The sequence below is a fragment of the Aspergillus puulaauensis genome, chromosome 8, assembly GCF_016861865.1.
Source record: "Aspergillus puulaauensis MK2 DNA, chromosome 8, nearly complete sequence".
NCBI lineage: Eukaryota > Fungi > Ascomycota > Eurotiomycetes > Eurotiales > Aspergillaceae > Aspergillus > Aspergillus puulaauensis.
Window position 1 is genome coordinate 408050 of NC_054864.1, and position 23733 is coordinate 431782.

At 51.1% G+C, this 23733-nt stretch overlaps 10 protein-coding genes across 10 annotated transcripts; 6 read left to right on the forward strand and 4 right to left on the reverse strand.

The window, feature by feature from the left end:
- Positions 1-514: 514 nt before the first annotated feature.
- On the forward strand, positions 515-1488 carry APUU_80158S (putative cyclin; the record flags this gene model as incomplete). Its single annotated transcript, XM_041696407.1, has 2 exons — positions 515-772; positions 847-1488. 2 exons carry the CDS (start codon positions 515-517, stop codon positions 1486-1488), a joined length of 900 nt encoding a protein of 299 aa, XP_041562041.1.
- A 576-nt stretch (positions 1489-2064) lies between these two features.
- Positions 2065-3215, forward strand: ATG3 (ATG3/ATG10 family protein; the record flags this gene model as incomplete). The annotated part of the gene is made up of 2 exons (XM_041696408.1): positions 2065-2588; positions 2651-3215. 2 exons carry the CDS (start codon positions 2065-2067, stop codon positions 3213-3215), a joined length of 1089 nt encoding a protein of 362 aa, XP_041562042.1.
- A 556-nt stretch (positions 3216-3771) lies between these two features.
- APUU_80160S (uncharacterized protein) lies at positions 3772-4527 on the forward strand (the record flags this gene model as incomplete). Its single annotated transcript, XM_041696409.1, has 1 exon — positions 3772-4527. One exon carries the CDS (start codon positions 3772-3774, stop codon positions 4525-4527), a length of 756 nt encoding a protein of 251 aa, XP_041562043.1.
- A 1511-nt stretch (positions 4528-6038) lies between these two features.
- APUU_80161S (uncharacterized protein) lies at positions 6039-7277 on the forward strand (the record flags this gene model as incomplete). The annotated part of the gene is made up of 1 exon (XM_041696410.1): positions 6039-7277. The coding sequence occupies one exon, from the start codon at positions 6039-6041 to the stop codon at positions 7275-7277; it is 1239 nt and encodes a 412-aa protein (XP_041562044.1).
- A 698-nt stretch (positions 7278-7975) lies between these two features.
- On the forward strand, positions 7976-8701 carry APUU_80162S (putative cell wall protein; the record flags this gene model as incomplete). The annotated part of the gene is made up of 1 exon (XM_041696411.1): positions 7976-8701. The coding sequence occupies one exon, from the start codon at positions 7976-7978 to the stop codon at positions 8699-8701; it is 726 nt and encodes a 241-aa protein (XP_041562045.1).
- A 751-nt stretch (positions 8702-9452) lies between these two features.
- On the reverse strand, positions 9453-10830 carry ALG5 (dolichyl-phosphate beta-glucosyltransferase; the record flags this gene model as incomplete). Its single annotated transcript, XM_041696413.1, has 3 exons — positions 9453-9797; positions 9895-10662; positions 10714-10830. 3 exons carry the CDS (start codon positions 10828-10830, stop codon positions 9453-9455), a joined length of 1230 nt encoding a protein of 409 aa, XP_041562046.1.
- Positions 10831-11644: 814 nt separating this feature from the next.
- APUU_80164A (uncharacterized protein) lies at positions 11645-14178 on the reverse strand (the record flags this gene model as incomplete). Its single annotated transcript, XM_041696414.1, has 4 exons — positions 11645-11800; positions 11849-13332; positions 13384-13949; positions 14030-14178. 4 exons carry the CDS (start codon positions 14176-14178, stop codon positions 11645-11647), a joined length of 2355 nt encoding a protein of 784 aa, XP_041562047.1.
- A 3007-nt stretch (positions 14179-17185) lies between these two features.
- Positions 17186-18571, reverse strand: APUU_80165A (C3HC4 finger protein; the record flags this gene model as incomplete). Its single annotated transcript, XM_041696415.1, has 1 exon — positions 17186-18571. One exon carries the CDS (start codon positions 18569-18571, stop codon positions 17186-17188), a length of 1386 nt encoding a protein of 461 aa, XP_041562048.1.
- Positions 18572-20442: 1871 nt separating this feature from the next.
- Positions 20443-21431, forward strand: APUU_80166S (putative NUDIX family hydrolase; the record flags this gene model as incomplete). Its single annotated transcript, XM_041696416.1, has 2 exons — positions 20443-20850; positions 20919-21431. The coding sequence occupies 2 exons, from the start codon at positions 20443-20445 to the stop codon at positions 21429-21431; spliced, it is 921 nt and encodes a 306-aa protein (XP_041562049.1).
- An 89-nt stretch (positions 21432-21520) lies between these two features.
- APUU_80167A (MutT/nudix family protein) lies at positions 21521-22443 on the reverse strand (the record flags this gene model as incomplete). Its single annotated transcript, XM_041696417.1, has 4 exons — positions 21521-21759; positions 21819-22059; positions 22238-22330; positions 22393-22443. The coding sequence occupies 4 exons, from the start codon at positions 22441-22443 to the stop codon at positions 21521-21523; spliced, it is 624 nt and encodes a 207-aa protein (XP_041562050.1).
- Positions 22444-23733: the final 1290 nt, after the last annotated feature.

Below are 23733 nucleotides of genomic sequence, written 5' to 3' on the forward strand. Positions count from 1 at the left end.
GGCAAACCAACATACTCAGGCATATTCAAGCTTGGGCAAACCAACATACTCAGGCATATTCAACCTTAATTCATATGGCAATACCGGTCATTTCAGTTAGAGTAGCCACTGCTGAGTTTGTTTGAGGTCATCCATGATTGACCAAAAGATGCTCTGCACCGATATATATTGCCGGATGGGACATCACGGACACTCGTCAGCAACGATAAGGTTCTATCGAACCCTGTCATCGGTGGAGATGATTGGTACTACAGCTTATTGCATGCCCATATGACTCCCGTCTGTCATCAATGCAGGCAGGAATGCTCCGTTCCAGATGGTTTTCGTCATCTGGAAGCTCTGTACATGATTCCAAAGGCGGTGTGCAAAACAGCCCCGGCAGTTGAGATGGCCAAGGAAACTCGATATTCTCAACGAGCACCGACCCTGTCGAGCTGCGTGACTCTATCTTGAAAAGGGGATGCCTGGCTGAAGTGCCTCTGCATGAGCTCTCCACCCTCTACGACTGTCGAAAATGCCTCGAGATATCGCTGGGTTGAAGTATCTATCCAATGCGCTTGCGACTGCAGAACAATTGACCAGCTCCTCCTCGGCCATCGATAGAGTTCCAAGTGACCTGGAGACGTCCATTCGTTTCGCGGGAACTCAGCTTACCCAGGCTGCGGGGGTTTTGCTGCGACTATCCCAAGATATCATAGCTCAGGCCATTGTGACCTTTACACGATTTTGGTTAGGACAAGACGGGGGAAGTCTCCGGATTTACTCCGCAAAGGTCTATATTCCATATTCTGGTTTAAATTCTGTAAATCGATAAGGGATCGCTGCTAACTGTTATTGTCTAAGTAGGATGTCTCCGCCGCCGCTCTCTATATGACCGCTAAGCTATCATTTCAACCAACCTCCCCGCGATCCGTTCTGAATGTCTACACGTTTCTCTTATCCCGAGAGGCGTCGCCGCTTTGGTTCGTGAATCCAAAAGGATCGCCCGATAAAGCTGTGCCCGAACAGTATCACCTTACAGAGGGTGGCTACCAAGCCCAACGTCTAATCCTCCTGCGCATCGAGTCGGTCATTCTACGCTCATTGGGTTTCAATACACATGTGGCTTTGCCCCACACAATCACCCTGACATACCTCCAAACACTAGGCGTCTCGTCGGCTGCGGTTGCAAAAAGAGCTTTCGAGCATCTCAACTCCGGCCTTCTCTCCCCGCAGCTTCTCTATGTCACGCATCAACCAAATGCCCTTGCGGTAGCCTCCATCTACTTAGCGGCTCGAGAGACAGGAGTTAAACTCGTCGATGGGGACTGGTGGGAGGTCTTTGATGTGGACCGGGAGGACCTTGGGTTTTTGGTAGTCGCAATGCAAAGTATGGAGGGGTTTGCACGGGCAGAGATCGAAAAGTGGAAGGGTCGCATTCTTCCCTTGGATATTGAACAGGTTGATTCGGAGATTGAGCGGAGACAAATGCTGGAGGCTGGAGAGTGAAGTGGATGGACCTACTGCACAACGAATACCTCATCTAGTCCAAGGCCTGCGATAGCCTCTGCCTCAGGCCACTAATCGCATCTTCAAGAATCAAGAGCGGACAGCGACAGAAATAGCGCGAGCTCGGTCCGGTATCTGGAAAGAGGCTATGTACCTGCATGGCTATAAGATTTCCGGACGACGAAACCGCGCCGAGTTCTGGAACTGAGTCGATAGTACTCTGTATGTATATACTAGGAATGTGATATCTAGACAAGCCTTCTCGGTTCAAGGCAGATGGGCAAAAACAAAACAAGTCAGCTGTGACTCACATACATAAATACAAGATTGATATCTGACTCAAAAAGAGCGCATGTGCTGGTTGTTGTGAAGTTTAGCCTCAGGCACATGATCCTGGATGAATGATGATGTACCCCGCGTGGCCCAGGCAGTCAATCGACCCCGACCGCCACATTACTGATAAGCGTCCCTCTACTGTAACACCTCACAAGTACAACATCCATCACCGAACATACACCATAGCATTTATATACTTATAGTCATCAAGGCCTAGAAGGCAAACTCCAGCCCCGAAGGATGAATATTCTCCAGTCAACCATATCGACCTGGCGAGACCGCCTCGCCCCGGTCTCACGAACCTCCACCTTTCGTACATCCGGGCAGATCACACCCGAAGAGTTCGTCCTCGCCGGCGACTACCTCGTCTACAAGTTCCCGTCTTGGTCATGGGCAGACGCCTCATCACCATCAAAGCGAGTCTCGTACCTCCCCGCTGGAAAGCAGTTCTTGGTGACGCGCGGGGTACCTTGTCACCGACGGTTGAACGATAACTTTGCGGGTGATGCGAATTTCGACGATGAGATCGTCCGGGATTATCTATCTGGTGGAGCAGGGGATACAGAAGGCGGTGATGATGATGGCTGGCTGCGGACAGGTGGTGGCGGAGAGCGCCATGAGAGTACGATCCGAGATGTGAGGACGGTGGATGAATCGGGGAAGGAAGAGGCGGCGGAGGAGGAGGAGGAGATCCCGGATATGGAAGATGATGATGACGAGGAGGCTATCATCCGTGAGCCTGTAGGAAAGTCGAGTACGACGCAGTATGTTGTTTCCCTTTCCTCTTTTCTGCTTAAGCGCGCGGTGTCTAATAGGATATATATAGGCCGACTCGGACATACAACCTCTACATCACGTACGCCAACTTCTACCGGACTCCTCGTCTCTATCTCTCAGGATACCTTTCCGCCTCTGAACCGCTTCCCCCACAACTCATGATGGAGGACATAGTCGGCGACTACAAGGACAAAACCGTGACTCTTGAGGACTTCCCTTGGTTCGACGGAAATATGAAGATGGCAAGCGTGCACCCCTGCCGCCACGCCTCAGTTATGAAGACACTATTAGACCGTGCCGATGCAGCTTTGAAACTTCGGCTTGAAAAGCTCAAGCAAGCGGCCGAGTCCTCTTCACCACAGGAGAAGGCCAAGCTCGCTCAGCCAGAGCGCGGGCTGGAAGGTCTTGTTGACGACATCAAGGGACTTTCGCTGGCCGACGCCCAGAAGCAGGGCGACAAGACCGCACAGGTGGGTGGAGACGAATGGGAAGTTTTGCAGCATGATGAGGAGGACCAAATTGCGATTCGCGTTGATCAATACCTGGTCGTATTCTTGAAGTTCATTGCGAGTGTGACACCGGGTATCGAGCATGATTTCACCATGGGAGTCTAGTCTAAACACTGCTTTCTTTATAGAATGGGATCCTTTACGGGCGAGTCCTACTCACTTTCTGGAGTTTGTGACTTTATATTCTTATTTCACTTGATCAGGGCGTTAGCTTTTAGGGTGATATGATATGATTGATATGATCAACGAAGATGAATGGAATAGGACTTTAATAAAATAGAGTGTTGTCGTAAGATAGGCATAATTGCCCAAATCTGAGTATGCGAACATACCATCCTTCTATTTAGATCACCGTCTCCATGTTTTGGGTCCTGCTTGTTTTGAGCTCTCCGTGTCATACAATATCGTAGTGGTCTGATCGACAGCCCGACTCATTTTTGCCTCTTGCCGAGAACGAATTGCTTGGGAATAATTGGAGCCATTTGCTCTGGACCGTGTCTTTTATCAGTACTTTCGTATGGTTGTATGGTGGCAAATGTTTATATCATCCCATACACCCGGCTTTAAATAAGAAACCTCGACCAGCACCAACCTTTTTTATGTTTCGTTACCATAATATCAATCCCAAAAAATTCTCTTACCGTTGAATCACTTCTCGCAAATGACAACAAAGCAATCGCCCTTCCTCCGCTTGCCACCAGAACTCCGCCTCCAGATCTACGAGTGCGTCCTGGACATCCCAACTCCCTATACAAGCCTAACCGATCACAAGAAACCCCTGATAGTGATCAACGACACCGGGAACAAATTCACCAACCGCTCAATCTACCGCTCTCTACACTTTTCCCCAAAATGGGTCGGAATTGGCGACGATGACCTCTCCCTCCTCTCCGTCAACCGCCAAATCCATGCTGAGGTCGAAAACTTCCTCTACACCTCTCACACCCTATTCTTCCTCAACGGATTCGACCTCGACCATCTAGGCGACTTCCTCGACACACTCAGTCCCACCGCTCGTCGGTGCACGCGGTCGATAGGGTTCGAGGTGTACCTATTCGTTCATAATAGCAACTCATCCGGGAGTAGTATCCCGAAACGGAGTTTCCGGCAGTACGAGCGAGCCGCGAAGGTGATGAGGGAGAAGCTGCCGAATCTCAGGGGCGTGGTGTTTTATATGGATCCCTGGTTTTCGGCCTGTTGTGACGACGCTGTGTTTGGGCCTTGGTGTGATGAGCGCAGTGTTTTGGCGAGGGGGGTGGGGTTTCTAGTCCGGGCTTTTGGGGGGGTCAAGGTGAAGGGAGGGTTGGGGGTGGAGATGGACTTGGACTTCTTACCGGCGACTATGGGATTACTTGAGCTTGAGAAGGGTGCTCATGCATATGATACTGGTCCAAAGAGCTTGGTTAAGGTCAGGTGATGGATATGGGTTGTGGTGAGTTCCCTGTTGGCGTGTTGTATAGATGCTCTTTCTAACCGCTCTAGGAGAACGATATTATCTGCCACTGCACAACTTCGCCAACTCAAAAAGCAGGATATTTCTTATTGGAGCCTTTTCCCGGAGCGAGAGAAAGAGCGAAGCACGATAATCGACCGATCGGTTTCAGTGGCTGGAGCTGAGACACACAAGCTGCAGAATGACGTCTCGAGATTGGCTTTGGGAAGTCACTGATATGTACGTCGCCGATTATGGAACACTTGAGGCCAACATGATACCCCACAGCTCCATTTGGATGTCACTCTTATGGATCCTTTGCTCCGTAAGCGTTTCCTCGGAGTGGTTTACAGGGTAAGCGAGGAGTGTCCCTAAACCGGATGTGGGGGTGCTGCAGCAGACGATTATCACGCGATGGAATGGCAGAAGAATGATATAGTGGAGGGAGCGGCTTGGGCCATATATTGCTCACGGGATATTATATAGCAGGTAACAGGAAACGGCAGACATGCGTGCATTATTTGAGAATCTACAGTTCACCTCTGACATGTAGACCAGGCTGTGATATGTACCTATACCTTAGATGTGGTCGCGGGGCGGCCTGTTAGGATGTAAATTTAATCTGAGAAGCCACGGATATGTCCGCTAAGGTGCCGAGATAGCTAAGTTCCTGCGAAGATCTCCGGGATGCTTTGCATCGACTCCATCGAGCGCAAATGCTTCTTGTGGGCAACATCTCGCATAACGTCATGGCGTGGGCTGCGATCGGCCGACTCCGGAGAGAAATCACACTGCACGACGCGGATACTGATTCCTGACCATCGTTAGTCCTCTGTATGACTTCGCAATGATGGTATATAACGTCTCTAGCCCCCTCATTGCAGTCCCGCCATTGAGCGCCCTTGATTGCTGATTCAGTGCTAGAGTGCAACCTCGGCCTCAACACCGATTCTGCTGCATCCAATCTCCATCTGCTCTCCATCTCCATAACAGCGAATTTCCACCATTGGATTTGGATATCGCATCAGTCCTGGCTACTGACAAGTTTCGAGAGGCGAGGAGTTGTGTCCAAAGTGGGTTGCGTGTTTTCTGCCTGATTGTTGCTTAATACTCCCCCATCATGCTGTGAACCCAAAGTCTGTGCAGTTAAGCGCATTCGCTGCCCACTTGTCCATCACTGTGTGGCTGGCTTGCGCAAGACACTTCACCTTGACCACTTTTTGTCCCCTCGGCGGCACGTTGGTTCCTGGTGATTGAACCACGGTTCCATAGATGCCTCGAGCTGGGGAATAGCGTCTCCACAGTCAATCGTTGCTGTTCTTATCGACCTGAACTGACTATCGTTGCAGCAGCATTTGAAAGCCCACGTTCAGCCAAATTCTCCCACCATCCCTTTATGAGGGGCAAAGAGACCCCTTGGCTTGTCTCAGTCTCCGAGCCTTTTGACTACATCACCACCTAGTAACCGACCCTGTCTTGCTCGGGCGCAAACAGTCATGAAGTCAGCGACCCCCACCAAGATTCCTAATGGCCATGGCAGCCTCTACAAGGAGGTGCGCTTCTCGCCAACGAGTACCCCGATCAAGCGGTCGCATTCGGTGCCAAACAACAACCACTCCACATTGAATCCCGATCCCACGCACTTCTTCGAGACGGCCAAGGAAGGAAGTGCCTCCTTGGCCATCGGTTATCTAGAACAATCGCGGTCACTACTCGATCGCCAACGGATAAACTTCGATCGTGAGCGGATTCTCTTCGCTGACGAAAGACAACTGTGGGAGAAGGAGCGGGCGTTGCTGAAATTAAGGATAACTGAGCTTGAGTCATTGCTGGGGAGTAGGGGTGTCGCGACCACATCTGCGACCGGTATACTCCCCTTCGCTGGCCTTCCTTCAATCTCTCCTTCGCAGGTGTGGGAGGGATCGAGCCCCCTCAGCCGGCCCACAAGGGTCTTCCCCGACGAGGAGAAGCCAAATGGCCATCTGCACCTACCTTTACCAGAGCAAGGGGGAAACTCTGCACTGCCCGCACCGTCCCTAGATGCAGCGCTCTCGCCCAAGTCTCATGCAACCGAATCGTCGGCGAGTGTTCCGGTGCCGATAGAGAAGCTTGACAGCAAGCTAGACGGCATCACACTCAAATCATCCGCCCTACACCCGGATGTCGTCGCTCGCGTTATGACACCACCTTCGCCATCATCCCGAGAACCATCGCCTACATCCCTCTCGCAAGAGAAATCGTCCTCAGAACGCCGAAACAGCGTAAAAATAAGGCTGTCTGACCTGGCCCACTTGGGTCCCCCGGAAACGAACCTCGTGAGGGATGCAGGACACACCCCAATGGTTGTCATCGATCGAGACGTGGATACTGCGCAGGGATCACCAGGCGAAGCAGAGGAACCCTTGGGGGAAGAAGAACAACCCCTTGCTCCCTCCATTACCCGGGTTCGACAGCCCACAGAGCGCTCTGATTCATATTTCGCAGGCTTGACAGACCTTCCAGATGACCCGGCCCTGAAGGGGCCACTGTCCCTGGTCAACGAGAAGGGGCATGACCATGACTTCTTGCAGGAGGTGGACATGAAACTCCTCGGACAGGCAACGCAAATCCTAGGCCACAAGAGTGAGGAGAATGAGGATGAAACGAATAAGCCCTCTGGTCAGGGCGAGGAGGTACCTGAAATTAAGTTCAAGAACTCGACCAATTTTGGCACTGCATTTGGAAGGTCTATCTAAGAAGAGATTGTTTTCATATACTCTGTATAGCCGAATGGGCTTCCTTTCTATATTTGTTCTTCTTTGCCCGCCAAACTGGGCTGTTTTGACATGGATACCATAAACTCACGAATGATGACCCCATCACTGGGAACGATTGTATGTACATGCGCAAATAAACGACGCCATTGCTGATATGTCTCCTGTTCCTGTTCCCTTCTCTCTTCTTGATTGCATGTACTACTCCAACTAGCAGTCCTAGACATCAGCCACCCCCCTTGCATCTGTCTCAGCCTCCATTACCATTATCTGACCTGTATGCATAACAAGGGCAGCACCTTGAACTTGCGCATCACCACCATCCATCTTGAGGAGCCTAGGCCCTGTATTCGTCCCTATGGGAACACCACCGACGCCTTGGAAAGGGCCCACTGCCCTTGGGACACCCTTCTAGCCCTTCAAGCCCTGCAAGCCCTCCAAGCCCCTCAAACCAATACAGCACGCAATGGGCTTGAGAATCTGAGATATAAAAGGAGGCGACTATCATGCCTCTGTCGCTACCTACTCATCTGTCAACCACATTCTCTTTACACTTTTTTGACTAAATTCCTCGAGTTACCAACTCAAGCCACTCATTCCACCACCCATTTATCCCGTCATTCTTTGATACTATCTATACGTTCTTGTGTACCTATTCTATACTACACCACCGCTTCAAAATGCCCAGAATAACCATCAAAACCCTGCCAGCCGTCCTGGCCCTCCTCCTCTCCTCCCCAACCGTTCTCTCCGCACCAGTCAACACCATCGACCGGAGACAATCCAACTGGGACGCAAGTGGCGCCACACACGCAGGCTCAAACATAGACGCCGGAATCCCCGGCGGGCCATCCTACAACAACAATGACTTCTTCTCAAACGAATACTCCAAGTCCCACGGCCACTCTAATCCCGGAAACCCATCAAACTCCCAGTCCGGACACACAGAAGCCGGCTCGAACACCAATGTCGGCATCCCTGGTGGTCCCTACGTGAACCTGGGCAACTACTTCGATAACACCTACTCGAAGACGGAGACATATACCCCTCCTCCACCTCCTCCTGCTCCTCCTGTCACATCAAACCCTCCTCCTCCATCTACACCTGAGGCCCCCCCGCAGCAAGAAGAGGTCCCAACACCCTCTCTCCCGCTGCCCCCGCCACCAACTTCGACCCCTCCCACTGTGAACGAGTACACCCCTGTTCCAGTCCCCAGCCCACCTGCCGAGACTCCAAGCGAGATCCCCGTTCCCCCGGAGTTTGCCCCCGAAGAGCCCGAGGAAGTCGGAGCCTGCATCGTCCCGGAGCTTGAATACGTACCCGAGACCGAGCCAGAGATCGTCCATGAACCCGAGGACCTAGAGAAGCCCGAGATATCCCCTGTGCAAGGGTGTTCATGTGCTTAGGTCGAACCCATTGGGATCCTTGGTCCCAAGGATTTGAACATGATCCCGGATTTCCCGTTTGATTCTACAGGTTAGGAGGTACGGAGTACTGTCCTTACCACTCACTTACTATATTCTCGTGTAAAACTATATCACAGCCTGGATTGAGGTCCCTTCTTCTGTTAGCTAGTCAGGCTTGTGGGATCCATTTTATGTATTGTAATAAGATAAGAGGGCTACGTTCTTGGAGGTTAGTTATTTATTTATTTAATCGTGAATGTCATTGAATGCTTCAATTTTACCACTGTTACCCAGTTCTAATCTTGTACTTACTATATTTGATCTGCATGTAGTAGTACTAGTACTCGCCTCTCAAGGGGTTCATGCCGCTAATTAAAGTACACCTAAACAAGTGCACTTTCTAAATTAGGGGTTCATCGCGCCTTCCATTTTCATGCTAGTACCTTTGCAAGGAAAGGGCGACTGGTCCTGGTGGCTCCTTCCTATTATAGGTAAGGCGGGTAGGCAGCCCTGGAGGGAAAGAACCCGTGGTTGCACCTTCCTAGGGAGTACTTAAGTTATAGGTACCTACCTGTTAGGTAATCTATTTACCCTTCGTTAGGCAGGCGCGACGGACCCCGTCACTGCCGTCCGGGTTGAATACATTAGGGGAAAGAGCATAGAATATGAAATGCCCGAGAATATATTGCTTACTGTAATGCACCTTATACTCCGTACCATATAAAACAAAGAACTATAGTACTGTACCCAATCACGTCCGTCTATAAACCCCCAACGACCACGCAGCCCTCAGAACTGCCAGCCCCCACGCCATACCGATACTATCCCTCAGAACATTCAGCTTGCTCCCGCCGACCTCGCGCCAGTCAACTGGGACCTCGGCAACAGGGATGCGCGCAAACTCCGCAAGCATCAGCATCTCGACATCGAAGATCCAGCCCTCGGAATGCATGTAGGGAATGATGAAGGGGAGAGAGGCGCGCGAGAAGAGCTTGAACCCGCACTGGGTATCCTTGATCGTGGCGGTTTTTGAGGGTGTCAGGAGCCACAGAATTAGGTGGAATGAGTGCATTAGGAAGTTGCGGAGTTTGGAACGCTGCGACGGTTGGTTAGTATCAACAGGTGCTTTTTTTTTTTTTTTTTTTTTTTTTTTTTTTTTTTTAAGATGGCTGCAAGTTTCTGGGGCGGCCTACCTTGACAACAGCGTCACTTCCAACCATGTGCGCGCGAGATCCAACGGCTACACCGCGGCCAGTGGAATCCTCGACATCCTGACAGGCAGTAACAAGTTTACCCAAGTCCGCAAAGTTGGTTGCGCCATCTGCATCAGCGAAAATCACATACTGGCCACGGACGTGTCGCATTCCGTGAGTGACGGCTCCGCCCTTTCCACGGTTCTTGCACAGAGTCACTACACGGATTGTCCCGGGGGGAATGTGCACGCCCTCTTCGGGCTCGGGTGTCCAGGGACCGGCATGGCCCTTGGGGTGCAGCGAGAGTTGATGGTCTCGGGCAAAAGAGAACGCCATTTCTTCTGTGCTGTCCGTCGATCCATCCGAGACGATGATAATCTCCCAGCCCTTTCCGGGAGGTATCCCGGTCGCCGCGTTGCCGTTTGCACTGCCATTTGCGTGTCCGTTGGCGGCGTGCTTCCGTTGCCGAACGGGCTTCTCGTCGGGTTGGCTGTTGCCCAGTGTCCCGTACATGCGCTCCAGGTAGTTTACGGCCTCTTCTAGCATGCCACCGAGGCGGTCTTTCTCATTATAAGCCGGGACGACCAGGGACACAAACAACTCGGCATTGTCGGTTCCCCGGTTATTCTTTTTCGAGCTCGAGTCTTGCCAGGAGGGTAGCGGCTCAGGCTCCGTGACCGATCCGTCTTTCGAGATAGTGCGGTAGGTCGTTTCTTCCAGGAGGGGACTGCGTGGTATCGGGGCAACTAGGGATAGGAAAACATAGAGCTATCAAGCAGAGTCAGCGTGGTCTAAGGTCGTTGCCAGAATAGTACATACACAAACAAACAATCCAACCGCAGTAGCGCCGACGGCGGCGAAGATGACAGAGAGAGGGACGCTGGCAAGGAGCTCAGCGCAATGGACGCAGGTATCGGTCCAAGCTGTTACCGCCATGGCGAATTGATATGTGCAAGGCGAATACAGAATCAATTGACGGCCTGGGTTGACTGAAAAAGGTATTGATATCCTAAAGCGATGGAAGTATGCAAGAGTGAGCAGCGATAGCTCATGGAATGATGACAGCGCTCCTGGCCAGCCATGCGACAGGAGTTTGCCGGCGGGTAATCAACAAGGCGGTAATCCGGCAAGGCGTACAATAACCATCATGGAATTGGCCACGAACGAGAGATTGTGAGGAGATAGGATGACGCGCAGAGAACGAGAGTGGAGGGAGAGGAGTAAGTTAGCAGTCCGCTGTGTCTGTCGCCAGCTTGTCCTTTCATGGTCGGGGGGCCCGCAACATTCCCCACCCAAGGCCTCACTAAACACCGCCACGCACGCCGCCGGCGTATACTCCGCGTGGCATCTAAGTTAATTACGGAGGACTCTATTATTAATTAATATACCACTGGTAATATGTTATTTAATATATATTGTGTTATGTGTCTGACTGTACGATGGCAATGCACATAAAGCGGCTTTTGAATGCAAAGCCCATAGTTAGATGCTAACAAATCGAGCATAAGGGACAAGACACAGTTGTCCAGCACCTTCGCTGACATGGGCTACTTGTTGCCCACGTCTATGCCTCACCATTTGTAGTGTAGGTTGGATGCACAGCCGATCTTTATCCAAGTACTACGGCTGCTGAACTGACACATTGAATCGTGTATGTGCGCCTGGAAATCACATCCAGCGACTCGATAGCAATCAGAGGACGTATGTTCTCCACACTTGAGATAAACATGACGCACAAGCAGCAATAATATCAAGTGTCATGAGTGTTCGTGCCTGTGTCGGGTCGCTTTTGTAGACCCTTTCCGTAGAATGGACTATGCTTTTGAGCTATTTCATCCAGTTTCGAGGTAAATTCTGTTGCGGTAAACTTCCGGGAACTTGTATCGTATGTCATCCAGCGGTTGAACTTCTTACAGTCAGTACGCACCTTTCCGGGGCCGTCGCGCGAACTCACCATAGCAAGCCTGACTCCAAACCATAAGCACCTGTGCATCCGCAAAAGATCCCGAGACGGTGGTTCGATATTTCGACCATCCTCGGAAGTTGGGGCATCGACAAAAAAGCCATCCGGATATAGATTCTGGCTCCAGATTTGGCCGCGGATTAGGAAGTCCTCGGGAAGCCATCTGTCTTCGTTTTTACTTGGAAATTCTGCTCCTTCAATAAGAGTAAAATCGGTAAAGTTGCGTGTTAGGGTGTTGAGAAATGCGGCCATCTCTTTCCATGGCACTAAAGCTTCAATGCGTTTCATGCTACCGGGAGTCCGGGCTAAACACCAGATAAAGGCGAGGGTGGTGTGGAAGGAAGGGTAAATGTTCTTATTGCCAACCTGATCCAGCATAATCGACAATGTCTGGAATGTTAGACAGGAAGCATAAAAAACACCCGGCGAAATGATTTTGGAATCGCGGAGTGCAAGGAAGTCATCTTCGACTTTCTTAAGATCGCTAACAGGCGTCCAGAATTTCCGGGAGGCAAGATAGATATTGTCCAGGGATATTGAGTGCGCACCGTTGGTGGAAAATTCACCTAACAAAAGCGCCTCGGGAGCGGCATATTCAAGCACAGCGGCGAAATTGCAAGACGCAATGTAAACTCCCTGTAGTTTGAAATTGGAACCCATTTCACCTATAGAATGATCCAAATATGATAGGAAATCATCGCAAGTGTCCGTGAAAGGCTCACTCAGTTCCTTGGTGTAGAGATGGCGATGTGCGGCCACGAATGTGGTCACCAGCAGGTCTGTAAGTCGACGAACAGGTCTCGGGGGTTTCCAAAGTGGATTAAACAACAAAAAGATACTTTCCTTAGAGCCGGCGAATGTGCGCACACAGACAAGCGACTTTGTATAGTAGAATAGTTGCTGCACAATATCCGGCCAAGCCAGTACCGCAAGATGATGCTGGATTCTACCGACGCCGGGGTTCTTATCGGCGGCTTTGTTATACCAGTACCTGGCGATCCCGACCCAGACTGCACGTTCGGGAGAGTTGGATTCTTCGAGGGATAGGCGGTACCTTGATATGTCGCCGAGACACTCGATCCAATTGTCTTCAAACGCGGGGGCGATCTGTAGCAAAAGAGTCATCGTTGAGTAGGCCAAATGGATGAACATGAGCATGTGTTCTAAGGAGCCGGGAAGCCGATGGCGTAACACTTCAAACAATGAACCGATCCCATAGCGCCAAAGCCGAACTGGGATACGATATTCCACAGCAAGACGCTTAATGTGGGGGGGTTCTTCCGGAGCTTGCGAAGCTTTGAGAAAGTCGATAACCTCAAGGAGTAGGAGTCGATGTACGAAGGTTATTTTGTGAAGCTGCTGAGGTCCCATTTCGTTCTCCGATTGAGACCATGCCTTGGATTGTTGTATGCAAGCAGATTCCGCTATGAGTACTCCGCCATAGATGTTGTGAATGTATTTATACTTATTATCTTCTGTTGCGGGGCTTAGTTTAACCTCTGGCTGTAGAATGCAAGATGCTGTACCTCCATCAGCCACATAGTCTCCTCCTTCATGCGACTCATCCTTGCTCAGACGCTGGGCGGCTTCCAGACCATAGCTCAAGCCCTCTGCCGACTCGCCGTATGCCTCCGATAGGGCGCGTATCTCATCTAGGTTCGCGGTTGTGATGACTGGACGTTGTTTGTCGTGCGAACTGGGGCTCGAGGGTGGTAGCTGGGATTGCGTCCAAGATGAGCGTTCGTCGTTGCTTCCTAGGCCTTCTGTCGAGTTTATGGAATCCCACGGCCGCGACTCGCTATCACTAGTGCTTGTTTTCCCTGTCCGGTTGTCCGCTGCGTGTTGGCTAACGGGCCGACTGCGCGCAGTTCCTGGACGGGGTCCCTGATTCTCCCGTCGCGGCTGGCGAAGCTCCTGGGGGTGGATTGGATGCGCGATTTCAGCAACCTTGTTACTCGGCGCATCGGAGGCACGGTCATCAGGAAAATCGCTCGAACCAGCTCGCGCCTTGGTGTAAGAGAATGTGGCGGACTGTTGTGCGAGATTCGAGGGTGCCGACTCCTCGTCTGACGAAATCACCATGCGCGACCGTCTGGCCGATAGGTTAGAAAGCTACGACTATCGGTATGAAAGCCCGCTCCTCGCGCGGAGCGGAGGCTCGTTGTTACTCACCGAGGCGAGCTGCTCCCCTCCCGGTTTGCACCTTGGGAGTAGATGAAACCAGGTGCCATCTGTCTGATCGCAAGATTACGGCGGTTTCCGCTGCCGCGCCGCCGCAGCGGAAGCGCTTCCCTATCTCCGTTCGGATTCCCGTCGCTCATCCTGTCTGGAACACGTCATCTGATTTGGTCAGTGATCTAAGTGTTGCAAGCAGGGCAAATGAGAGGCGGAATTAGATGAGAGAGAGAGAACGCGGGGTGAGTGGGGTTTGGTCAAGCAGTGAAGAGTGAAGAAGAACACAATACGCACGAGGACATTATTGATTCTGGATGAAGATGACGATGGCGGGGAAGAGGAAGACGGCAAAACAACGAGGCTCGGTGTTGCAACGAGGCTAAGCGATGACATCAATGCACATACCTGCCACCAGGGTTTGAGGTGATTTATAGAGTGCGGGAGTTAATTATAGGCCGGACATGCTGACACTATTTAAAGATTGGAGGAGATTAGTGTTAGCCTGTTAGGCAACTGAACAGTTCTCGTCGGGTCTCTGCCTGGAAGCCACGATGACTGGCGCGCTGTTGTTGTTGGGTCCACTGCAGCACATGGAACTGTGGAATCGATCTGGAGAAGGCGTGAAGAATCGATAGATCCAGAACACTTCACCTCTTCAAAAAAGCAAAGCAGGTCGCACCATGCTGGCAGGGCTGGCTCAGGCCCGGCTGTATTCCATGGGTATATCAGCGTCTTGATTGCTCGGGGAATAGATAGTAGAAACAGTGAAGGAGCGTACTCTGTAGGAGTGTGACTGTGGACACTGGATGGTGGACTCTCGCCGGGCAGCCCCTAACACTTTTCTCCTGCTTAGTCCCCTGGTTGCCTTGCGCACACTCCATCCAGCACAGCCATCGCGCTTCTTCTCGTTCCTTTTTCCCGTCCCGCTCAAACTTCGCAGCTCATACCGACTCTGGATGCGATGATCGCTGCTCAGGGACTTCCCACGGCCGTCGATTTTCCCAAGTCTTCCCCCGAAATGTTGCAACCTTGTAATCCCTTCCAACCGCTTCTAACCGTACAGCCGATAACATCATGTTCATTGTTCAATCATAACAAGGCTTGCCTGGCAGACCAACTCACCTCCCAGAAGTCGGATTGAATTCAGTCTAGCGATGAGAGGCAAACATCACCTGAGTGCTGTATCAGCCGTCCCTGGAATCCCACGGTGCATCGCTAGTGATTCACCACCGAGTCACCGACCCGTCATCCTGGATACCGTTATGCAACGCTGACAGCTCCATGACTGGTTGCCTCCATCTCTCTCTGACCCCGAGCGCAGCTCGTGACGCCGACTCGCCTTTATAACAGCCCCTTCTTTGTTTGTTGCTCCGGTCATCCTCCCAATCATCCTCCCAACCGGGGGCGGAAGAAACACCCGCGAATTCTTCTGGTGTCCCAGATTATCGGTTCTCCCTTACGTGGACAGCGGGCACCGCTCCCTTTCTTCAGATCCGGGGGCCGAGCGCAATGACATTGTGCCGCCCGCTGGCGAGAGCGGAGGCTCGGTATTGATCCCACGGTAGCATGAACAGACAACCGTCTAGCTCATCGCACCTCAAGAAGAGAAACTGTATACCCGATAGTGTGACAACTTTAATTCCTGATCCATGCGCCACTGCCAACGTTTTTGTACGGCGATTATTTCCGAATATGGAATTCCTGTGTCAAAGCCTATGCGAAGTAGCCCATATACATCTTGAGATCTGGACCCTGTCAGCCTCATCAAAGCGGCCATATATACCGATGCATACATAAACAATCTATTCCCAGTGGTATGACTAACCGGAGGACATAGGTGATTGTTTGAACATCCATGAGGAATACCAGCGGCTTCGTGGAGAAGCCTGAGCTCGCTTCTCACCGTCGTTATTCGCCCCATACCAGAATTTTCGGAAAGTCTGCAACTGCATGTGCCTAACCCTTGATGTGACGCCTCAGCTCCAAGTGTCTACGTTGCACTCTACGTAATCGTCAAGCTCTACCCAACTCATCTACAGCATCCATATCAAATACACTGTGGCCAGCACACCCAGCAACACTCCCTTTTTCATATCCCGGACGTTAGAATGAGTCATACTAACCCACTAGGTTCTGCTGACCTGCCCGAAAAAGCCAATTATCGCCATCGGAAGTCCATCACACCATTTAGATGCTCATGCGCCAGCAAAGCACTACAGCTGGATTGTGTTAGACTTATCATGGCTAGGACGGGCAACCTACTACCTAAAACCCCCTCTCCTACTAGACTACGTACTATATCCACTTCCACGTCGGCACTTTACAAACAGGAAGATTCTCCGGACCTTACATTGTTGACGCACTCGACGAACTTAACCGGATACCTGGCTTTCAGTTGTTCGAGCATGGGTAGGCGCACAGGAGCAATCTTTCATCGTTAGATGACCGGACTAGTGCGAGGCCCGAGGGCCTATATAGCCTGAATAACTGGTTGCCTTGTCTTGACACCTAACTTTTCTTTTTCAAAACAGGGTTCGGCCTGAACGCGGAAGTAGTATGCTTCGACTGGTTTAGCTGAACTCTACAGAACGCACCAAGGTATAGATTAAGCTTTGCGGAAAATGTAACATGGCTAAATATAAGATATAGCTTGTTTATCCCATTTACTAGGCCATGAAAGAAAACGGTATCGTCTGGTTAAGTTTTAAAGAGAAAAGAAAAGAGAAAAAAAAAAATTGTAGCGGTACCCAGACACATGAGATGACGGTTTAAACATCTCCGAACTCCGTACCAGGCTTGTAAGCTTTCGTAGCCGTCCCGACGTGACTGAGAAATAAGGAGATCGAGAAGGGAAAAGAAAGGGAAAGAGAAACCGTAGATACAGATCATTTGTACTTTGTTGCCAACGACATAACATGGTGGAAAATAAGTAGAAGAGAAGAGGGAGAGAGATTAAAACGCCATCCAGACCAGTCTATGCAAACACTGCCCGCTATAACATAACTGAACTCGCTTACTAGAAGCAAAAAAACAACAACTGAGCGCTAATAAAAGCAAAATGCACCACGACTTTAATCATTCGGCATGAATCACGGAAAGTAAATTCGATGCTAAGTCGGTTCAGGTCAGTGATCTCCTGGATCAAGAGTTACGCTATCCAGTGAATATGCGTACCTTTTGCTTTATAGGATCGCGGCACATAGGACAAGCTGCCTTCCCCTTTGGATACCCATTTGAGGAAGGGATGAGCTTGTCTGCGCACCATTGGCAGAGAATTGCGTGACCACAGGGCAGCAACACGGTGTCTACGAGCTGGGTCATGCAGACTTTACATTCCATATTGATGGTTAACTCTCCTGTTTCTTTGGGCTCAGGACGGCATTCCCGTGGGGAGTCAAGTATCTTTTTACTGACGGCGGAAATAAAGTAGGAGGGGTCTATCCGCTGGCTACGAGCCACGGTGGCATCGTATATAGCCCGGACTTCGCTGGCATGCATATTCCGTAACAACTCTTGCACTTGCTCGCGTTCGGAGACTTGTGCGGATACTTGATGATGTTGTGTGGGTGGCCGGCCTGTTGGTATTGTCGTAGATGAGGAATGGTGAGTGGCGTTGTTGGAGGGGTGGTTTCTCTGATTGTGAGTTGATGACTGGGCGGATGAAACTTGTGAATAATTTGCAGGAGAGCTCGTGGTTGTGGGCCGTGGTCGTCCCCGTGAAGAATGGCCGTTAGACCTGGCCCTGTGGTGAGAGGATATTGCTGATGGAGCAGGGCCAAGGGGGTTTGTACGGTGAATTCGCCTCTGATGAGAATTATGAGCCGGGGCACCGGAATGAGGAAATGACTGCAAATTACGGGCTTGTCGAGGTACCGCTTCCGGGGTGGCAGAATGGGCTCCTGCATTCATCATAACTTGTCCATGCGGAAAAGGATGTTGAGGGGGATGCTGTTGTATTTCTTCTGAAGCTTCTGGATATCTCACTGGTAGTGCAAACACTGGGTCCTGAATAGGGGGTGGAGAGTGTGTAGTTGTATTGGGATGGTAAGAATGGCGTGGCGCCGAATCGACCGCCGCTGGGAGGCCAATTGGAGGCTGTGTGAAATTAGACCACTCGTGCGTAAAGTTTTCAAAGGTTCCCGAATGGATAGGCATTGTAGGAAATGCCTCAAGCGTGGTGTTCGTATTCGTATTCATGTTCGCAAAACTTGAACTGTCCATTGGAGGGATGGTAGAATATACCTGGTCAGAGGACCTATCGTTCACATTCGGATGAGTGCTAGGTGATGTGAGAGGATCGACATATGAATGTGTAGATAAACCCGTATCATGAGCAAGGTTGACACTAGTGGAAGCATTGGGCGACTGAGAAATGCCCATAAATTGCCCATTCGGCCCAGAAGAGACAAAATGGAAGAGGGAGGCCGGATCGAATGGAATCGCTAGGTCAACGTAATCAGACGGTATATGTGCGCTGGAGTCCGCAGGATTCTGGAATTCGGGCCCCTGCATATATGGTTGCGAGAAACCAGTATCCATATCGACAAGCCCTCAGGTATAGTCGAGTGCAACTGTTGACTGACGCCAGTATTGATGCGAGTACTGAGACGGATGGTGGTGGAAGGAGGTAAAAAGAAAAGGGAGCTGCGCACAGCGGATATTGGGCGCTTGAGGGAGAGGAAATGTAGAGGAATGGCTGATTGCGAGCGGGGTCAGCAAGATATATTATCCTGATAGACTTGATTGGAGGTCAGTAAATTTGCATAGGAACGAAGAAACGACCATCAGTACAAAGAAGTCAAACATAGAGCTTGAAGATGCATATGTGAATATTGATAAGGTGATTTCGAGACTGAACAAACCTTAGCATGCCCAAAGAAACCCACTATCTGCACCAATATGCTCTAGAGCCGCTGTGATGAAAGGAAATCCCTTTAAAGGTATCAAGTGACGTTTCGATGTGCAAGTAATGTAGGGCCAAACTCAGCGGAAGGGAGTGGATGGCATGCTTTTGAACGCAGGGAGGACTTGAACATCTCTCGGAACTCAATATCGGCAAGTCATTTGATGGGCGAGCAGATATCCTGGTACACTTCGTCTCGTTCTCTGGGGAGTAGTGCTAGCAGGGAACCTGGGCTGACGACAAGGCTGATAAGATACGTCGAGAGACGGGACACTGTAGAGCTGGTAGTTTCGGGTCTACTACAGTGTGACACTGGATAGCGGATTCAAGGTTTCCAAGAGGCAGGCTACGAGAGTACATGGACTCTTGCGGCCATGGTATGATCGAGGTAAAGCAGTGTTTGAAGAGAGGACGCTTGGGGAGAGAGAGGCAATATATAAATCAGGTTAAGACCAGTGGACGCATAATAAATACGCAGTGGACCGAAAGGCGGCTCTTTGGCCTGTGAAACAAACAGACAGGCGAAATCTGGACAAGCCTAAGCACTCCCGCTATTCACTGGTCTGCTATCCTTTGTGTTGGAGGGAGCCGTGGTGGTGGACTGATTACGTCCAGGACCCACGAGAGAGCAGGCAAGAGAAAGCAAAGCCTGAGTAACAGCGGCAGTCAACCTGGCAGCAAAACCGTCGACAGCCGGGTGTTTGGAGTGTAATTCTGGACAACCTTCCGTTTCAGCTCGACGCCAGTGTGCCGGAGAGAAAACACGAAGACAGGTGCAGGCCAGAGAACAGCTTGGAATCTGGAAAAGGAAAAAAAAGGTCCAGAGAAGTCAGTCGACCTGGAGTGCTAAGGCCTAGTCTCCAGGCTGGGGCTGCACCACCAATGATGCTCAGACTGAGAGCCAATGTACACTAACCACTGCAGGCAAGAGATCCCATTTGCCAGAGGGGTTGCGAGGTGCAGGGGCAAAGGGCAAAATGAAAAATGGACAGAACCCCGACCGAGCGAGCAGGGCGAAATGAATACAGGCGGGAATGTTCGAGTCAGCTCAGACGAAAGTCAGCACAGAGGAGAGAAAAGCGTTGGACTGGAACTGGCCCGACCCCGCAGAGTGATTTGGCAGTCGGAGATTGTAAGTACATACGGTAATCCGCGGCCGAGCACGCCGCCATCCGAGCAAGCAAGCCATGATGCGTGTGGTACTTCGGCGGGCACTGGAAACGCTGGAATATGCCTGTGCAGAGGCGAAAACATGGCGCAGCTCAAAACGGCAATGATCATTGATCCAACGATGATGCTGGAGTCTGGAGACCGCAGCCTGGCCGATCGGGAGCTCTGGTGGGTTCGTTCCCGCGCCTCCCGACCCAGACGTCATCGTTCTTTGGTACAATCCATCACTGCACATGCGGGCGGACTGAATCCTCAATCCACGCTCTGGTGGCCTGATGCGAGACGTTCTCCATTCACTACTTTGCTGACTGCTAACTGCTAGCTTCTTCGTCGGCTCATGATTCAGAGACTGAGACTGCTCCGGCCGCTTGCTTTCACGTCCTCGCGACCACAGCCTCCAGTAACTGCGAAACACTCAATGACGTCCTTCACCAGCCCCCCCGACAATGGCCTGGGATCCTTACCCGTCAGCTGTCCACCAGAGCTGTCTAAAGAGGCATTGTCTAAGTTCCCAGCTTTTCGCATCTGGTTTGCAACGCTGCAACGGTCTTTAGCCCGCCAAAATCACCCTTCGCACGAATTCCACAGCGACCCCTATGTTCTGCGCAACATCGATGTACAAGCTGTGGATTTCTTCGGGGCAGGCAGATTAGGCTTCGTGAAGTTGAAAGCAGAAGTATCCAATGCCGGCGGCGAGAACCTTCCTGGAAGTGTCTTTTTGCGAGGCGGAAGCGTTGGGATGTTGGTAAGCGCTCCCACTATCTCAAACCTAATTAGCATAATAGCTAAGTTTGACCTCTTTGTTTTAAATAGCTTATACTTCAATCGGACCATGTTCCTCCATCTTCAGAAGATTCTAAGTGGGCGGTCCTCACAATACAGCCGCGTATTCCCGCCGGATCCCTCGCGTTCTCCGAGATCCCAGCAGGTATGCTTGATGACAGCGGCACGTTTGCGGGGAAGGCGGCGGAGGAGATCCAGGAAGAAACAGGCTTGACGATACCTCAGAGCGACCTGGTGGATATGACGTCAACTGCACTGCAATCGATGGATAAACCCGCGGAGGGCGAGACACTACAAGATGCTGTATACCCATCAGCTGGAGGTAGCGATGAGTTCATACCCTTGTTCCTATGCGAAAAGCGGATGCCGCGTAAGGACATTGAGGCCTTACAGGGGAAATTGACGGGCCTAAGACAGCACTCGGAGAAGATCACCCTGAAATTAGTACCGCTTAAGGATTTGTGGAAAGAGGGCATACGGGACGGCAAAACTCTCGCGGCTTGGGCGCTATACATGGGTTTGAAAAAAGAGAACAGACTTTGAGGAGTCTTGACAAAAAATGAAGGATCAAATAGTAATATAGATGCTGGAATGGACTCTATCGATCTATGGCAACACATGTCAAATCTACATCAAAGCTTCAGCGTCTTCGCCAGCTCAATACCCTCCGCTATCGTCCCGATTCGAGCATCGATAGCAAACCCCTCGGCTTCCAGCCTTTTCAACTCATCGAACAAGGAAGATAATGGGAGAGTGAAGCACTCGATGAACTCATTGTCCTCGAGTTGTGGCTTGGGGTTCTGATTTTCAGGCAAAGACATGTCCACGCGGACATGGACCATGTTAAGGTTTGTGTTACAGAACCCTGGGTCTGTAGGCAAATCAATTAACACGAGGCGCCGAAGAATATCGCAAACACATGCTACTCACCGTTATACATGACAGTGCTTGTCTTGTCAGCTACGCCTACGTAGCCTGTTTCTTCCTTGAGTTCACGCACAGCACAGTCCTCGACTGTCTCGTTAGGATCGATGAGGCCGGCTGGCACTTCGATGACCACCTTGTCGATCGGGGGTCTGTACTGCTTCTGAAGGAGGAGCTCCGGGCCGCTGGACTTGTTCAGGATGGTCACAATTCCGACGCCATCTATCTCACAATTTGCGGGCCGAGTCTGTTTGGTTAAAGCAAGGGATTAGTAGACGTCGCGAACAAACGATTGCGTAAACCACCGTTTGATTGCTTGAGCACGGGCATAATTTCCAGGATTGTTCTTAGTATCAGCACCGAAATAGACCACTTGCATAGCGGCTAGGTGCGGGAACAATCCTTCGAATGGGCTCTTTACCTACCAGGCGTTCCGCCGATTCCCAGGTCCTTTCAATGCCATTGGGGTCGCGATAGGTCGTCTTGACTAGTTTTGCCCACCTCGCTTCTTCAGGATCCTATGGCCGCTGTCAACAATTACCCTACCGAATCCGTGCGCAGCACTGGTCATGGCACGTACCAGGGGTCCTTTTGATAGAAACTTCGACTTGGCGTACAAGGGTTCCGCCATCTTGAGCTGCAAATTCAATCGAGAAACAAAATATAGATAAATAAGTCTACCGTCGAACCGTCAGTTCGTCCCCGGGTGGATTGATATGTAACCACACTCGGCGAGGCCTAAATCGATTGGAGAGCAACGACAGGAGGAATTGAAGAATCACGAGGGGGACAGCAAAGAACCCCCAGAAACGAGGACTCTACCCCACCGCCTCTTGTGTTTGATGTTGACCGCCCACTTCCAAAAGAGGCTGGCTGGAGGACCCGTTCGTGTTGGCTGGAGGATCAGTTCGTGTTGGCCTGAGGTACGAGTCTAACTCGTTGAAATACAGTAGCGTTTATCAACTCAATCGGCGGACATCTCTACTTCGTCCGCGCCCGTACACAATAATGAGTAATTCGCGATGGGCGTCGCTGACTGTCACTAAACGAGCGTTCCCCACCTCTATGAGCGGGGTTCCAATTCGTAGTACCTATAGTATCTCCAATGTACGGAGTATCCAAATTTTTATATCATCCTAATGACGTATTAATCGAGCCGTGGCCATCACCAGAATACCTAGCCCAGAAGCCTAGCTTATTTGAATGGCAGAGTCGTCAAAACATCCGCTTCGCCTCGACCGGGCAGGCTCGGAGGGGTGCCTCAGACCAACAAACATTATTGGGCGTTGACTGGGAGCGTGGGAACTGCCCAAGGTGCCCAAGAAACGGCTTTAATTTCCAGGGACTTTCCATTGGAAGCCTGAGTAACACCAACAGCTCTTAGGCCAGCTCGGCAATATCCGCAGTCTTAACCCGTTCAGAGGATTTCCTATTTATACTAGCACGAAGTAAGTCCTTTGCAACATCCTTGTACCACCGCAGTAGACTGTTAACGGTCACACCCGCTACCCTTCCTGGAACCAAGGAAACCATCAGGGAAACCTCGAAACGAGGAACATTCAAACCAGGCCAGCTTCCACCCGGATTTTGCCCGGTGGCCGGATCTGGTCCCCGTTGAAAGCCCCCGGCCGTGAGTAAAACGAGACACTCCGGCTTCAATGTGCATACCCCCGGCCAGTACCCTGCACTGCTTTTGGACCTCGTGAAGGTATTTATGAGAACATGACTCCGTAGTGGGGGTGAATTTTCCGGGCTCGCCTCTCTGATTCCATCAAAATTGGTCGAGACCCCTATCTACCTCGTACCTTGTTTAACGATCTCGCAGTTCAAGTTCCATCGATACCGGTGTGAAATCCATAATGGCCTGGAACTGAAGTGAAATCCCAGAACGGATGCATGCATATCCCGCCCGGACGCGGTG